The sequence below is a fragment of the Dermochelys coriacea genome, chromosome 9 (genome assembly GCF_009764565.3).
Source record: "Dermochelys coriacea isolate rDerCor1 chromosome 9, rDerCor1.pri.v4, whole genome shotgun sequence".
In the NCBI taxonomy this organism is placed as follows: domain Eukaryota; kingdom Metazoa; phylum Chordata; order Testudines; family Dermochelyidae; genus Dermochelys; species Dermochelys coriacea.
The window spans coordinates 60,948,827-60,964,861 of NC_050076.1; the positions used below are offsets into that span (position 1 = coordinate 60,948,827).

At 49.9% G+C, this 16,035-nt stretch overlaps 1 protein-coding gene across 1 annotated transcript; it reads left to right on the plus strand.

The window, feature by feature from the left end:
* The first annotated feature begins 4,110 nt into the window (after positions 1-4,110).
* LOC119860914 (60S ribosomal protein L23a-like) lies at positions 4,111-10,263 on the plus strand. Its single transcript, XM_038415113.1, is given in 4 exon segments — positions 4,111-4,147; positions 8,271-8,427; positions 9,937-9,986; positions 9,989-10,263. Coding segments are annotated over 4 exon segments (459 nt in total). The 3' UTR covers positions 10,204-10,263.
* The last annotated feature ends 5,772 nt before the right edge of the window (positions 10,264-16,035 follow it).

The window sequence follows — 16,035 nt, forward strand, 5'->3', positions numbered from 1 at the left end:
AGCCATTTTAGCCATTCATAAAATCATAGGTTTAGAAGGGACCGCAAAGGTCAGCTAGTCCAACCTCCTGCCCAGATGCAGGATTTGTTGTGTCTAAACCATCCCACACAGGTGGCTTTCCAGCCTCCTTTGGAAAACCTCCAGCAAAAGAGCTTCCACAACCTCCCAAGGCCTCTGTTCCATTGTCCTACTGTGCTTACAGCTAGGGAGTTTCTCCTGAGATTTAATCTAAATCTGCTATGCTGTAATTTCAACCCATCACCTCTGGTCCTACCCTCTATGGCAAGAGAGAAAAACTTTTCTCCATTTTTTTAATGGCAGCATTTCAAATATTTGAAGACCACTATCAGATCCCCACTTAATCTCCTTTTTTCCAAACTATAAACATACCCAGTTCTGTTAGAATATAGGCTTTACAGGCAGGCCTGAATATCTATACTTTAAGAATTTAGGTGTATTTTTATCACTTAGCTAGTTACAGGGGGATAAAAACAAAGAATCAAAATCACAGTCTGCCTTCTCTCACTAGGATAGTCTGAAGCCCTGTGCTTAGGCTAAGGCCTTTGGCTAAGCAGCAAGGGCATCCATAAACTGAGAAGCGTATGGTCACATCTTCACATCCCAAACCAGTCACATTGAAATAAGATGGTATTGGGCTGTTAGGAAGATGATCCTGTCCTGATAGTGTCCATCACCACTAGATAAAAAACAGATCTTAAGATGGCTAAAGAAAACTTAGTTTGATAGCATCCTGTCTGGCAAGAAATCACTTAGAATCATAGAATCATAGAATCATAGAATATCAGGGTTGGAAGGGACCCCAGAAGGTCATCTAGTCCAACCCCCTGCTCAAAGCAGGACCAAGTCCCAGTTAAATCATCCCAGCCAGGGCTTTGTCAAGCCTGACCTTAAAAACCTCTAAGGAAGGAGATTCTACCACCTCCCTAGGTAACGCATTCCAGTGTTTCACCACACTCTTAGTGAAAAAGTTTTTCCTAATATCCAATCTAAACCTCCCCCATTGCAACTTGAGACCATTACTCCTCGTTCTGTCATCTGCTACCATTGAGAACAGTCTAGAGCCATCCTCTTTGAAACCCCCTTTCAGGTAGTTGAAAGCAGCTATCAAATCCCCCCTCATTCTTCTCTTCTGCAGACTAAACAATCCCAGCTCCCTCAGCCTCTCCTCATAAGTCATGTGCTCTAGACCCCTAATCATTTTCGTTGCCCTTCGTTGTACTCTTTCCAATTTATCCACATCCTTCCTGTAGTGTGGGGCCCAAAACTGGACACAGTACTCCAGATGAGGCCTCACCAGTGTCGAATAGAGGGGAATGATCACGTCCCTCGATCTGCTCGCTATGCCCCTACTTATACATCCCAAAATGCCATTGGCCTTCTTGGCAACAAGGGCACACTGCTGACTCATATCCAGCTTCTCGTCCACTGTCACCCCTAGGTCCTTTTCCGCAGAACTGCTGCCGAGCCATTCGGTCCCTAGTCTGTAGCGGTGCATTGGATTCTTCCATCCTAAGTGCAGGACCCTGCACTTATCCTTATTGAACCTCATTAGATTTCTTTTGGCCCAATCCTCCAATTTGTCTAGGTCCTTCTGTATCCTATCCCTCCCCTCCAGCGTATCTACCACTCCTCCCAGTTTAGTATCATCCGCAAATTTGCTGAGAGTGCAATCCACACCATCCTCCAGATCATTTATGAAGATATTGAACAAAACGGGCCCCAGGACCGACCCCTGGGGCACTCCACTTGACACCGGCTGCCAACTAGACATGGAGCCATTGATCACTACCCGTTGAGCCCGACAATCTAGCCAGCTTTCTACCCACCTTATAGTGCATTCATCCAGCCCATACTTCCTTAACTTGCTGACAAGAATGCTGTGGGAGACCGTGTCAAAAGCTTTGCTAAAGTCAAGAAACAATACATCCACTGCTTTCCCTTCATCCACAGAACCAGTAATCTCATCATAAAAGGCGATTAGATTAGTCAGGCATGACCTTCCCTTGGTGAATCCATGCTGACTGTTCCTGATCACTTTCCTCTCCTCTAAGTGCTTCAGGATTGATTCTTTGAGGACCTGCTCCATGATTTTTCCAGGGACTGAGGTGAGGCTGACCGGCCTGTAGTTCCCAGGATCCTCCTTCTTCCCTTTTTTAAAGATGGGCACTACATTAGCCTTTTTCCAGTCATCCGGGACTTCCCCCGTTCGCCACGAGTTTTCAAAGATAATGGCCAAGGGCTCTGCAATCACAGCCGCCAATTCCCTCAGCACTCTCGGATGCAATTCGTCCGGCCCCATGGACTTGTGCACGTCCAGCTTTTCTAAATAGTCCCTAACCACCTCTATCTCTACAGAGGGCTGGCCATCTCTTCCCCATTTTGTGATGCCCAGCACAGCAGTCTGGGAGCTGACCTTGTTAGTGAAAACAGAGGCAAAAAAAGCATTGAGTACATTAGCTTTTTCCACATCCTCTGTCACTAGCTTGCCTCCCTCATTCAGTAAGGGGCCCACACTTTCCTTGGCTTTCTTCTTGTTGCCAACATACCTGAAGAAACCCTTCTTGTTACTCTTGACATCTCTTGCTAGCTGCAGCTCCAGGTGCGATTTGGCCCTCCTGATATCTTTCCTACATGCCCGAGCAATATTTTTATACTCTTCCCTGGTCATATGTCCAACCTTCCACTTCTTGTAAGCTTCTTTTTTATGTTTAAGATCCGCTAGGATTTCACCATTAAGCCAAGCTGGTCGCCTGCCATATTTACTATTCTTTCGACTCATCGGGATGGTTTGTCCCTGTAACCTCAACAGGGATTCCTTGAAATACAGCCAGCACTCCTGGACTCCCTTCCCTTTCATGTTAGTCCCCCAGGGGATCCTGGCCATCTGTTCCCTGAGGGAGTCAAAGTCTGCTTTCCTGAAGTCCAGGGTCCGTATCCTGCTGCTTACCTTTCTTCCCTGCGTCAGGATCCTGAACTCAACCAACTCATGGTCACTGCCTCCCAGATTCCCATCCACTTTTGCTTCCCCCACTAATTCTACCCGGTTTGTGAGCAGCAGGTCAAGAAAAGCGCTCCCCCTAGTTGGCTCCCCTAGCACTTGCACCAGGAAATTGTCCCCTACGCTTTCCAAAAACTTCCTGGATTGTCTATGCACCGCTGTATTGCTCTCCCAGCAGATATCAGGAAAATTAAAGTCACCCATGAGAATCAGGGCATGCGATCTAGTAGCTTCCGTGAGTTGCCGGAAGAAAGCCTCATCCACCTCATCCCCCTGGTCCGGTGGTCTATAGCAGACTCCCACCATGACATCACTCTTGTTGCACACACTTCTAAACTTAATCCAGAGACACTCAGGTTTTTCCACAGTTTCGTACCGGAGCTCTGAGCAGTCATACTGCTCCCTTACATACAGTGCTACTCCCCCACCTTTTCTGCCCTGCCTGTCCTTCCTGAACAGTTTATAACCATCCATGACTGTACTCCAGTCATGTGAGTTATCCCACCAAGTCTCTGTTATTCCAATCACGTCATAATTCCTTGACATCACCAGGACCTCCAGTTCTCCCTGCTTGTTTCCAAGGCTTTGTGCATTTGTATATAAGCAATTTAGCAATGGTTGTGGTTGTGAAACCCTCATTTCTGTATTGTTTTATCTTTATGGCCCCCACTTTTCTATTAAAAAAGAAAAGGAGGACTTGTGGCACTTTAGAGACTAACAAATTCATTTGAGCATAAGCTTTCATGAGCTACAGCTCACTTCATCGGCTTATGCTCAAATAAATTTGTTAGTCTCTAAGGTGCCACAAGTACTCCTTTTCTTTTTTGTGAATACAGACTAACACGGCTGCTACTCTGTAACCACTTTTCTATTGTTAATGTGCCTGGTTCTCTAATTGTTTCTGTCTGCTGAACATTAATTTTGCTAGGTGTAAGTTAATTAGGGTAGTGGGATATAATTGGTTAGAGAATTATGTTACAATATATTAGGATTGGTTAGTTAAATTTCGGTAAAATGATTGGTTAAGGTATAGCTGAGAATATTACTATATAAACTGGGGTCAAACAGGAAGTGGAAGGGAAATTGGAACCATGCTTACTAAGTGGGGGGAACAGGAACAGGGAATAGGTAATGGGGAATAGGGACACAGGCAAGGCTCTGCAGCATCATAGCTGAGAAGGGGGACATGGGGTTAATGCTCTGCGGCGTCATAGCTGCGAAGGGGGACACTGGGTAAACGCTCTGCAGTGTCAGAGCTGGGAAGGGGGACACTGGGGAACAGACTCTATCATAGAGATAAGCCCGACTGGTGTCAAGGGCTTCGGAATATGCTTGCTTGGAAACTAACCCCAATAAACATCGCATTGTCTGCACTTCGGACTTCTGGTCTTTTGCTGCTTGCTGTCTGTGTAACAAGAGCCAGGGAAGTGGGAGGGAGAAGGGAAAGCCTGTATTGCTTGCATTCCATCCCTTTGATCACCTTTGTCGCTCGCCTCTGGATCCTTTCCAGTTTCTCCACATCCTTTCCATACATTAGTGACCAAAACTGGACACAGTACTCCAGCTGAGGCCTAACCAGCACCAAGTAGAACAGTACTGTCACCTCCCATGACTTGCATGCTATGCCTCTGTTAGTGCAACCCAAAATTGCATTTGCTTTTTTTTTGCAACAGCATTGCATTGCTGACTCATGTTGAGGCGGTGATACAACACAGCTCCCAGATCCTTCTCAGCAGTGCTGCTCCCAAGCCAGTTAACCCCCATTCTGCATTTGTGCATTTGGTTTTTCTTCCTTAAGTGTAGCACCTTCCATTTCTGTTTGTTGAATTTCATTTTGTTATCTCTAGCCCAGTTCTCCAATTTATCAAGATCCCTTTGAATTTTAGCTCTATTCAAAGTATTGGCAACCACCCTAGCTTTGTGTCATCTGCAAATTTGATCAGTACCCTCTCTATCCCTACATTCTGGTCATTAATGAAGATGTTAAACAACACCAGGCCCAGAACAGATCCCTGTGGAACTCCACTTGAGACCTCCCTCCAAACCAACATCATTCTATTAATAGTTACTCTTTTGTTTGCAGGTGTTTAACAAATTATGTATCCACTTAATGGTAGTTCTGCCAAGCTTGCATTTCTCCAGCTTACTTATGAAAATGTTATGGGGACTGTGTCTCTCACCAGGCTAACAGTGTAGGTGGGACAGCACCTCTCCTGCCCTATGACCCAGCAGTAGTACTTCCTGCTCTCTGACCAGCAGTTCAGGAGTCCTTCCAGGTCTGGCTACATTCACGTGTTTGAAGAAGAGGTTCTCTTTTTGACCCTGGCATGGCACATTGCCTATGATTTTGCTGTGAGTGGGTGAGAAGCCAGAGGCTGCTGAGCAAAGGGCAGAGGGAGAGGGTGGGAGAAGGTAACATCACATCTTCAGGGAAGAGTTAAAAACCTGGGAAGAGGGAAGGGGAAGTAGAGAGAGAGCCAGGAGCATTCTGGTAGCGGCATTAAGGAAGCAGGAGCTGGGGCTGGAGCTCCGGCTTGGCAGCCAGCAAAGCTGAGTTTTGCTCTTCCCAGCCCCTCCCATTCTGTTATAAACAGGAGCATTTGGGGCTTAGCTGCGGTGTCGTGTGGAGATGTTACAATAAAAGCAATACTCAGCAACCAAGGATCTCAAAGCACCTTCTAAGCACGGACAAGTGGCACCAACCCCCTTTCACAGGCAGGACAACTGAGGCTTGCAGAAGTGAAGTGTCCTGTTCCAGGTCATCGTGGCAGAGATGGAAATGGAAGCCACGTCTTGTGACTCCTAGCCTAGTTCCCTGTCCTTCGGAGCACCCTGTCTCCTAGCATCTGGGGCTGTAGTTGCCTGAGACATCCACAGCCACAGAACCAGCCTCACCAAATGTGAACCCTCTGAAAGTTAATGGATACGTAGGAAATGGCAGGAAGTTGCCATGGTCCACGCTGCCTGCCCCCTGCAATTGCAAGGAATTGATTGTATCTGATGCAGCTGCATGAACCTAATGTACAAACCCAGCTCTGTGCGCTCTAATGAATGCTCATTGGTTAAAGTGCCAAAAGGTGAAGCTTGTTATATATTATTCCCCACCAGCTGGAGGCTTTTACCATTTCCTCTTGAACATTGCTGTCAACACAATTCACCTGTGTCTTCCCACATTACAGTACACTCCACAAGCTAATGCAAACATCAAAGCTGGCTGAAAGTGCTGTCTGTTTAGGGCTGTGTGAGTCATTATTTTGCTTGAGAAAAGCTTTAAAGCTTAGCTAACAGCAGCAGCAGCTTGAGTCAAATGACTCACTCACTCATTTTATGGAAACAGAACCTATCTCAAACACCCCGGTCTCTGAAGAGAGAAAGAGCTGGAGGGTGGAGTGCTGGGTTTCCAGCACACCCCAATGCACACACTGCATTGAAGGAGAGCCAGCAAAACTAGAGCCAGTGAAACATTTTCTGACAGAGAGTTTTCCTGTGGCAAAATACTGATTCCACAAAATAGAAATGTTTTGTGGGAAGTTATTTAATTTTGTTGAAATTTTCAATGGGAAATTGTCAAATTGTTTCTTTTTGACTTTTATGCTAATATAATAGAATCATAGAAGATTAGGGTTGGAAGAGACCTCAAGAGGTCATCTAGTCCAACCCCCTGCTCAAAGCAGGACCAACCACAACTAAATCATCCCAGCCAGGGCTTTGTCAAGCTGGGCCTTAAAAACCTCTAAGATTGGAGATTCCACCACCTCCCTAGGTAACCCATTCCAGTGCTTCACCACCCTCCTAATGAAATAGTTTTTCCTAATATCCAACCTAGACCTCCCCTACTGCAACTTGAGGCCATTGCTTCCTGTTCTGTCATCTGCCACTACTGAGAACAGCTGAGCTCCATTCTCTTTGGAACCCCCCTTCAGGTAGTTGAAGGCTGCTATCAAATCCCCCCTCATTCTTCTCTTCTGCAGAATAAATAACCTCAGTTCCCTCTGCCTCACCTCGTAAGCCATTTGCCCCAGCCCCCTAATCATTTTCGTTGCCCTCCACTGCACTCTCTTTAATTTGTCCACACCTTTTCTGTAGTGGGGGGCCCAAAACTGGATGCAATACTCCAGGTGTGGCCTCACCAGTGCTGAATAGAAGAGAATAATCACTTCTGTTGATCTGCTGGCAATGCTCCTGCTAGTGCAATCTAAAATGCTTTTAGCTTTCTTGGCAACAAGGGCACACTGCTGACGCATATCCACTTCTTGGTCATTGTAATCCCCAGGTCTTTCTCTGCAGAACTGCCGCTTAGCCAGTCAGTCCCCAGTCTGTAGCAGTGCATGGGATTGTTCCTTCCTAAGTGCAGGACTCTGCACTTGTCCTTATTGAATGTCATCAGATTTCTTTTGGCCCAATCCTCCAATTTGTCTAGGTCACTCTGGACCCTCTCCCTACCCTCCATCGTATCTACCACTCCTCTCAGTTTAGTGTCATCTGTGAACTTGATTAGGGTGCAGTCCATCCCATCATCCAGATCATTAATGAAGATGTTGAAGAAAACCGGCTCCAGGACCAACCTCTGGAGCACTCCGCTTGATACCGGCTGCCAACTAGACATTGAGCTGTTGATCACTACCCGTTGAGCCTGACGATCTAGCGAGCTTTCTATCCACCTTATAGTCCATTCTTCCAGCCCATACTTTTTTAAATTGCTTCATAATGTGGCAAGGCACCTCCTTCGTGTTGCCAGTTTAGTGCTTCCCACTCTGGCAATGGCAGGCCTGGGGTAATCAGCCCCACTCAGGGCAGGGTTCGCCTTCCGCCTTCTGTGCTCCCTTGATCATACTTTCAGGGTAGGCCTGAGGGTTGGCCTAAGGGGTGATCTTCCACCAAATAAAAAGGAAACAGTCTCATAAACAAAAAAACCTGGGGTTGGGGGACCTTTCGCTGCCCCCCTCGCTGGTGCTGGGTCATTCTGGTGGTTTGCCCTGAGGTGTCAGTCCTTCCCCTAGCAAGCACTCAGGTTTGCCTATTTCCCCTATGGGAAGGAGCACAGCCTCTCACCCTGGAAAAGCTTATTTCCCTACTGCCACTAGCCTGGCAGCAGCTTGTCTCTCTCTGCCCAGAGGAGGGATTTTTATAAGTCCCAGGCAGCCCTTACTTAATTGGGATCAGATGTCCCTAATTGACCTGAGGTAACACCTTCTCAGCTTGTAGGGAAAAGGGCCTTTAACATTGTAGGGCTAATATATCGGCCTTCCAGAGGCAAATTCCAAGGCTCTGAAGGCTAAAAAGACCATCTTGAAAGGAGTCCACAGCCACAAGAAGAAGAAAATCAGGACATCTCCCACCTTCAGGAGGCCCAAAACTTTACGATTTTGGAGACAGCCCAAATATCCTAGGAAGAGTGCTCCTCGGAGGTGATACCAGTCAGCTCTGTGTTCTTGGGGAACCAGGGCGCAGTATCTAGCCTGTCTGACTCATGAAAGACACCCCTCCCACACCAGCCTCTGCTTGAACCAAAACCAATCAGAGAAAAGACTTGCAGAGAGCAGTGAAGGGCATTGGGAGACACACCTAGACCCCTCCTGACAAGGGTGACAAGATTAAGGCAACTCCTCTAGCCTCATCTGCATGAAAGAAGGGACCGGGAGACATCGCCATTAGCATACAGAATGGAAAACAGAAATTCCAACCCAAGAACCGCACTGAACTCTGGGATGAGAAAAGCAGGGAAGCACTGCATCATGGGGGATCTCTGCTCCAGATGTTAATGAACCTATGCCTGCACACACCCGACTCAGCAGTTATCAGATCAATTCTAGTAAAGAATCCTTGATTGATATCCAAAATATTGAAGCAGCCTAATTGCATTGTGAGCTCCCTGGAAGGAACACCACCCATAGCCAAGAGTGATCAGCTCCTATTCTCTAGCCTAAAGAAAACCCTTGAGTCATCAGTTTACCCTTAAACAAATCTAGTGTTCTCCCTTGAACCATTGTTGTTTCTCTACAAAAACCCCTACCTATGTTCAAGTAAGTTTTCTGATGCTTGGATCCAAACTATGCATCAGTTCCACTGGGACTCCATTTTCTCCTGACTGATCGTGCTGGGGGCTCTGCCTGTCTCCAGCACTCAGGACCCTGAGCTACTACCATGACCTAGAAACCCTGACTGGTTCAAGCTTCATGGAAGTGGTGAGATCCCCCTCTTTTTCTCTCTCTGTTTTCCTTTCTACAGTATTAACCTTTCAGGTATTAACCTTTAATAATGTAACTGTTATGTTGGTTTAGGCTCTCCTTGTGTAGTTATCGCTATTATCCAATAAATAACTTTTATCGTTCAGCTGGTTGCTTCGCTCTCTCTCTGAACTTTACTCTTTTGTGTTTTTAGCTTCTCCATTTACTCTGCAGCAATGCTTCTTTTACCTAAGCTAAAGATCCCTGTAGCGCCCAAAATACTGTGGGGTTTGCTCATCAAGTGGGTTATTACCAGTTTAATTGTAACACGAAAGTGGGGATAGGGACGTGCTGAACCTGTGGCATATAAGGGTGGCAGCTTGAAAGTGCTGCTTGATCCAGCCCATTGAATCCAGGGACATATGAGGGGGTCAGCTTGAGAGTGCTGATAGACCCAGTCCACTCAGAATTGCTCTGTTAGTGTGTCTGTGTTCATTTGATTCTGGGGCTGGAGGAACCCAGCCCTGGGGAACCTAGGTCCTGCAGGATAGCTCCATTGGGAAGGAACTTGCAGAAGAGAGAAGTAGAGCTTCATATGAACACACAAGTGACACAAGCAATACCGTGATAGAATTACAGACCCCTCAATCTGCTGGCAATGCTCTTACTAGTGCAATCTAAAATGCCCCCAGAAGAGAAACCCTAATAAATGACCCTACCCCAAAGTAACAGGCACATCTGGTAACAGAGGAACAAGCTTGACCACTATGACATTATCAAGTTCCCTCTGACCACAGACTCACCATGAAGAAGGTAGAGGATAACAACACCTTGGTCTTCATTGTAGATGTCAAAGTCAACAACCATCAGATCAAGCAGGCTGTCAAGAAACTGTATGATATTGATGTGGCCAAGGTCAACACATTGATCTGGCCCAATGGTGAGAAGAAGGCTTATGTCCGTCTTGCTCCAGACTGTGATACATTGGATGTAGCCAACATGATTAGAATAATCTAAAGTGCATCCATCAAGAGCTGGGCAGATGAGATAATAAACTTCGTAAAACCAAAAAAAAAACAAAAGACCCTCTTGCAGCCCCCCAGCCTGACTTTATCACAATAATATAATATATAATACAAAAGTCAGAATGATGAAATCGAAGTGACCTATTATAGAATATTTTGTTTTGCAAAAAATTCCAAGATTTCATCTTTGTGTCCTGATTTGGCATGAAACAACATTGAAATCTGAGAATTTCCCATAGGACACAACTTCGGTGTTTTGGCTAGCTCTCTGCACGGGTACAGAGCACAGCCAGTCAGGATGGTAGCTAAAGCACATACTCCTGGTCTGCAGGCAGTCATGCTGACTGGTGCAGTGACTGAGCACAGTGCCTCAGCTGCAGCACACTGGCACTTGGCTGGTTTTGAAGATCTGAGCCTGCATTTCTAGATGTAGTTAGTGCCAGTGGAAGGTGCTGGGTTGGCAGTGCTGGAGACCAAATTCCTTCATTCATCCATAGAACAGGTGCAGCATGGGCGGCGCAGGGCAAGTCTCCCGCCCAATATCCAGTGCCCTTGTACCTAATCCCAGCCCTGGAGGGACTCTACATGTAGGAGTGGGAGTGGAGCTCAGTCTACACAGCCCATTCAGTTCCAGGCTTCTCTGCTGAAGCAAACAGCTGGTCGTTTCTGAGATATGGACACCTTCCTTTGGATTTTTGTGACCCATCCAGTTTGTCAGTGACTGATCCTCGATAACCAACACTGTTGGGGCTGTGTTAGTGGATATACAGTGGCACAGCTGCTGACCCATGAAAGCAGGCCTTGCCCATTCTGCATGGCTGTTATGATATTGGCCTGGATGGGGAGGGTGCACTTGCTCTCCCTTTTAGCAGAGCTGCCTTCCCTGTGTTCACGTTGGTGAAGGAGTGGAGGAGCCATCCCCATCTCTCTTTAGGAAAGTTGAGTTCTCAGAGGAAGAGCAACTCTTTCTCTAACACTTCTGCTCCTGGAGTCAGGATGGGCAAACTGGATAAACTGAGATACAAACTGAATTATCCTGTAAAACTCAAACCCAAATCTTAGAGGAGGCTCCCAGAAGCTGGATTCATTGCTGCTGTCTCTGCACCTCCAGGCTTGGGCCGGACCTGGAAGCAGAAATCCCAAGATGCCATGAGCCTAACCCTGACCCAGCAGACCCAGAGTTCCATGACTCTGCTAGGCTGGGCAAAATCCAGGAAGGGCTGGTATGAGATGCATGCAATCAATGAGGGAGTAAAGGATGGCAGCACAATAAATGCCAACCAACAAGGGCTTATGGAATACAGGTCTGGCCAAACTAACTTGAGATCATTTTTGATGAGATGACAAGTTTGGTCAATAAAGGTAGCTGTGTTGATTTAACATACTGTGACAAAGCTCTGTCCTTGCCTCCATGGCTCCCGTGTTTCCTGATGGATTTCGCTAGCCTCAGAGGCTCACTGTGACCCTGCACATAACCCTTCTCTCTCTAGAGACAAGGGTCACAGTCTACTGAGCCATTTTCATCATAAGCCAGCGAGGGAGGTGAGGAGAAGTTATCCTTCCTTGCACAGTCTCTGTTGTCTCCCAATCTCAGTGATTAATCAGGGGGCAAAGGTGTGGGGGGGGGAGCCCAGGCCCACCCTCTACTCCGTGCTCCAGCCCAATGACCCTAATAGTATCAGCTATGGTAGCTGACCTCTTAGAAACATAACATGTACAATTCCCTGGGCTACTTCCCCCACAGCAGTCCTCACTTCCTCAAGCTCCACTTCACCCTTACCTCAGGGCCTCCTTTCTTGTGCCTGATATGGTGTGTACTACTCAGCCTCTCCAACAGCACAACTTCCTCCCACAGCTTCTGACATGCACACCCACCTGACTAACTGGGAGGCTTTTAACTAGTTTCAGCCAGCCCCTGATTGGCTTCAGGTGTCCCAATCAACCTAGCCTTCTCCCTGCCTTCTGAAAAGTTCTTAATTGACCCCAGGTGCCTTAATTGACCTGGAGCAGCCGCCATTTCACTTATCCTGGTAGCAGGGATTTGTTTAGCCTGGAGCGAATCTCTCTCTCTCCTACTGAGCGCGGGCGACCGAGACTGGCTAGAGCTGCCTCTCACTCTGTCCGAGTTCTCAGAAGCCCTCCGTCGCATGCCCACCAATAAATCTCCAGGCATGGACGGGCTGACCGTGGAGTTCTACTGCGTGTTCTGGGACGTCCTCAGCCCAGACCTAGTCACCGTCTGGGCTGAGTCTTTGCAGAGCGGGATCCTCCCTCCTTCGTGCAGGTGAGCCGTGCTCACCTTATTGCCGAAGAAGGGGGACCTCCGCGATTTACGAAATTGGCGTCCCATCTCGCTCCTCAGCACGGACTACAAAGTCCTGTCCTTAGATCAGGAGAAGGTGTTTGACAGGGTGGATCACAGGTATCTCCTGAGCACTCTGCAAGTGTTTGGCTTCGGACCCAGGTTTTTGAGTTTTCTCTGGGTGCTGTACGCCTCCGCAGAGTGTTTGGTCAGGCTCAACTGGACCCTGACTGAACCGGTCAGCTTCAGGCGAGGAGTACGGCAGGGGTGCCCTCTCTCGGGCCAGCTGTACGCTCTGGCGATCGAGCCCTTCCTCTGTCTCCTCCGAAGGAGGTTGACAGGGTTGGTGCTGCGGGAGCCAGAGCTTCGGCTGGTACTGTCAGCGTACGCTGATGATGTGCTCCTCGTGGTCCAGGACCCGAGCGACTTGGTGTGGGTGGAGGCTTGCCAAGCCATCTATTCGGCAGCCTCCTCCGCACGGGTCAACTGGGTCAAGAGCTCTGGCTTGGTGGTAGGGGACTGGCGGCAGGAGAGCTCCCTCTCACCCGCGCTTCAGGCCATCCGGTGGAGCACCGGTCCACTGCTCTATCTTGGCGTTTACCTTTCTGCCACACATCCCTCTCCGCCGGAGAACTGGCAGAATTTAGAGGGCGGGGTGATAGAGCGGCTCCGGAAATGGACAGGACTACTCCAGTGCCTCTCCCTTCGAGGGAGAGCGCTGGTGCTTAATCAACTAGTCCTGTCCATACTCTGGTACCGGCTCAACACCCTGGTCCCGGCCCCGGGTTTCCTGGCCAACCTCCGGACATCGATTCTGGAGTTCTTTTGGTCAGGACTTCACTGGGTCCCTGCAGGGGTTCTCCATCTACCTGTGGAGGAGGGAGGGCAGGGCCTAAAATGTCTGCTTACTCAGGTCCATGTCTTCCGCCTCCAGACCCTGCAGAGGCTCCTTTATGGTGCAGGTAGTCCGGCGTGGAGCATACTGGTGCACGCCTTCCTGCGCCGCTTCCGAGGGCTCCGATACGACCTGCAGCTCCTTTATCTCCATCTGAGAGGTCTTCCGCGAGACCTCTCCGGGCTGCCGGTCTTCTACCAGGACCTCCTCCGGACCTGGAAACTCTTCAATGACCAGATCGGTGGCGGCCACCAAGGGGGCAGATCTCCTCGCAGAGCCCCTGCTACACAACCCCCAGCTCCGTGTGCAGGTGGCGGAGTCCCGCTCGGTGCGCCAGAGGTTGATCCTGGCAGAGGTCACAAGAGTCGGAGACCTCCTGGACTATGACCGGGGAGACTGGCTGGATCCCCTGACGCTCGCTCAGCGCATGGGGCCTTCCAGACCTTGTACTGCCCGGCGTATACTTCAGGAGGTGAAGGCCACTTTGCCGCCTGCTGCTCGGGTTCATCTCGACTGGGTCCTGCACGAGGGCACGCCCCGCCCACCCGCTACCCCAGGCCCGCCGGACCTTTTAATTGGACCCCTGCCCCGTGGACCCAACCGACCCCTTCACCCCTTCACTAGAAGCCGTCTGCAAGAGATGCAGCCGGTCTCCTTTCAAACCGCGCCAAGAAAACATCTCTACATGCTCGTGCTCCACACCCTTCACGCCCGCACCCTCGTGTCCCGCCCCGATACAAAATGGCGGGACCTCCTGCCATCTTTGGAGGGTGAGGAGCCCCGGTGGGCCAGCCTATATTCCACCTTAGTCCCAAGGCCCGCCGGGGATGTCAGTTGGCGGCTCCTTCACGGAGCCGTGAGCACGGGCGTGTACTTGGCGCGGTTCACTTCAGTCCCAGACACCTGCCCCTTTTGCGGCGTGAGGGATACCCTGGCACATGTATACTTGGAGTGTGCCAGGCTGCAGCCCCTATTCCGGCTCCTCACCAATATTTTATTACGTTTTTGGTTGCACTTTTCCCCTCACCTTATTTATGCACTCCCTATCCGTGGCCCCACAAAGTCACAGGATCTCCTGGTCAACCTCCTCCTGGCCCTAGCTAAAATGGCCATCTATAAAACCAGAGTGAGGAGGTTGGCTGATGGAGTCTCCTGTGACTGTGGGGCCTATTTCCTATCCTCGGTCTGTTCACATATCCGGGCAGAGTTCCTCTGGGCGGCGTCCTCTGACTCCCTTGACGCCTTTGAGGAGCAGTGGGTGCTGTCCGGGGTTCTCTGCTCGGTATCCCCGTCCGGTTCCCTTCGTTTGACCCTTTGACCGCACTCCTGTCCCTGTTATTTCATTAGTTGTCCCCCGGAATCCTTTGGGTATCTAGGTCCTGTGGATCCCCCTTTTAGGCTGGGGGGGATCCTTTAGCGGTGGATGGGCTTCGCCTGCCCACTTCCCGGATCCCAATAAGACTACTCTTCCATAGCCTTCTAGCTTGGAGGGAGGTGGGAAGCTGCTACTCCTGCTGCTAGGCCCTAAGCTCTCCCTGCTGCTCCAGCTGCTCCCCTGGGTGGGCCAGACACCCGCCCCCCGGTTCTCTGCTACCTGGTGCTGGACCCCCCCACTCTTGGGTGCTGCTACTGCTCCAACTTCAGCCCCGGGGGGGGGCTGCTAGCCCACTCCCCAGAGAGGAGGAGTGAGGGACCCCAGCCACTGCTGTTGTGGACACTACCACCACCACAATCACCACCTGAGAGGGGTCCTTTCTGCCTGCCTGGACCACCATCTGTAGTTCCTGGAGCTGCTGCTGCTGCAGAGTCTGCTGCCTGGAGCTGCTGAAGCCCGAGGAGGAGAAGAGGACCATCTGCCAGTGTGGGAGCACCTAAAGACTTTGCAGACCACCGTGCTCTTGTGGTGGGGGTCTTGACTGTGTTTGTAGGGACACAGGGGGTGTGGCATGGAGCTGCCCCCCAATCCATCTGTGTGTCCCCCCTAACCCCCACCACTACTACCACCACCGCTGCCCCCTCCACCACCCCCACTGGCTATACCATCTGCCTCAGCTCCTGTCTCTGGATTCAGCTGCTTGCTTGGCTTGCCACACCCTATTTCCTCCCTTTGGGCCAGAAGCAGCAGCCAGCTTAAAAAGATTTGTGCAAGTGCACGTGGGTGCACGTGCCCTCCCCCGTACTGCCTACCCCCCAGCTTTGCCCTTTACTACCTGCCCCATTTGCCACTTGTAGCTTTGCCCCCCCTTTTGCCCCAGCCCCCCTTACTAGCTTCAGTTTGTTTGCCTGCCCCACCCATTTCCTTCTGCAGCCTTTGTTTGTTTGCCCCGCCCCAGCCTCTGAAGCTAGCCCCTTGGTTTCCCTGTTCTACCTCCAGCCTGCTTAGCCCCCCGCTCCGTGTACCCATGCCCCCTCCAATGCGCTTGTGCAACTCCCTATTTTAGTTTCAACCCTTTTCACTGCACCCCGAATGTTGTTGTATCCCCACCTCCCCTAGTGCACCAAGAGGAGCCGGAATTCCACCTTGTGTCGGTGACTGACCCCAACCCCTGATTGCCCCCCGTCCAGCCCTCCCCTTTTGGCGCCCTCCTCTCCAGCTTGCAGCCTAGCGGGGAGGAGTGGTCGACCTG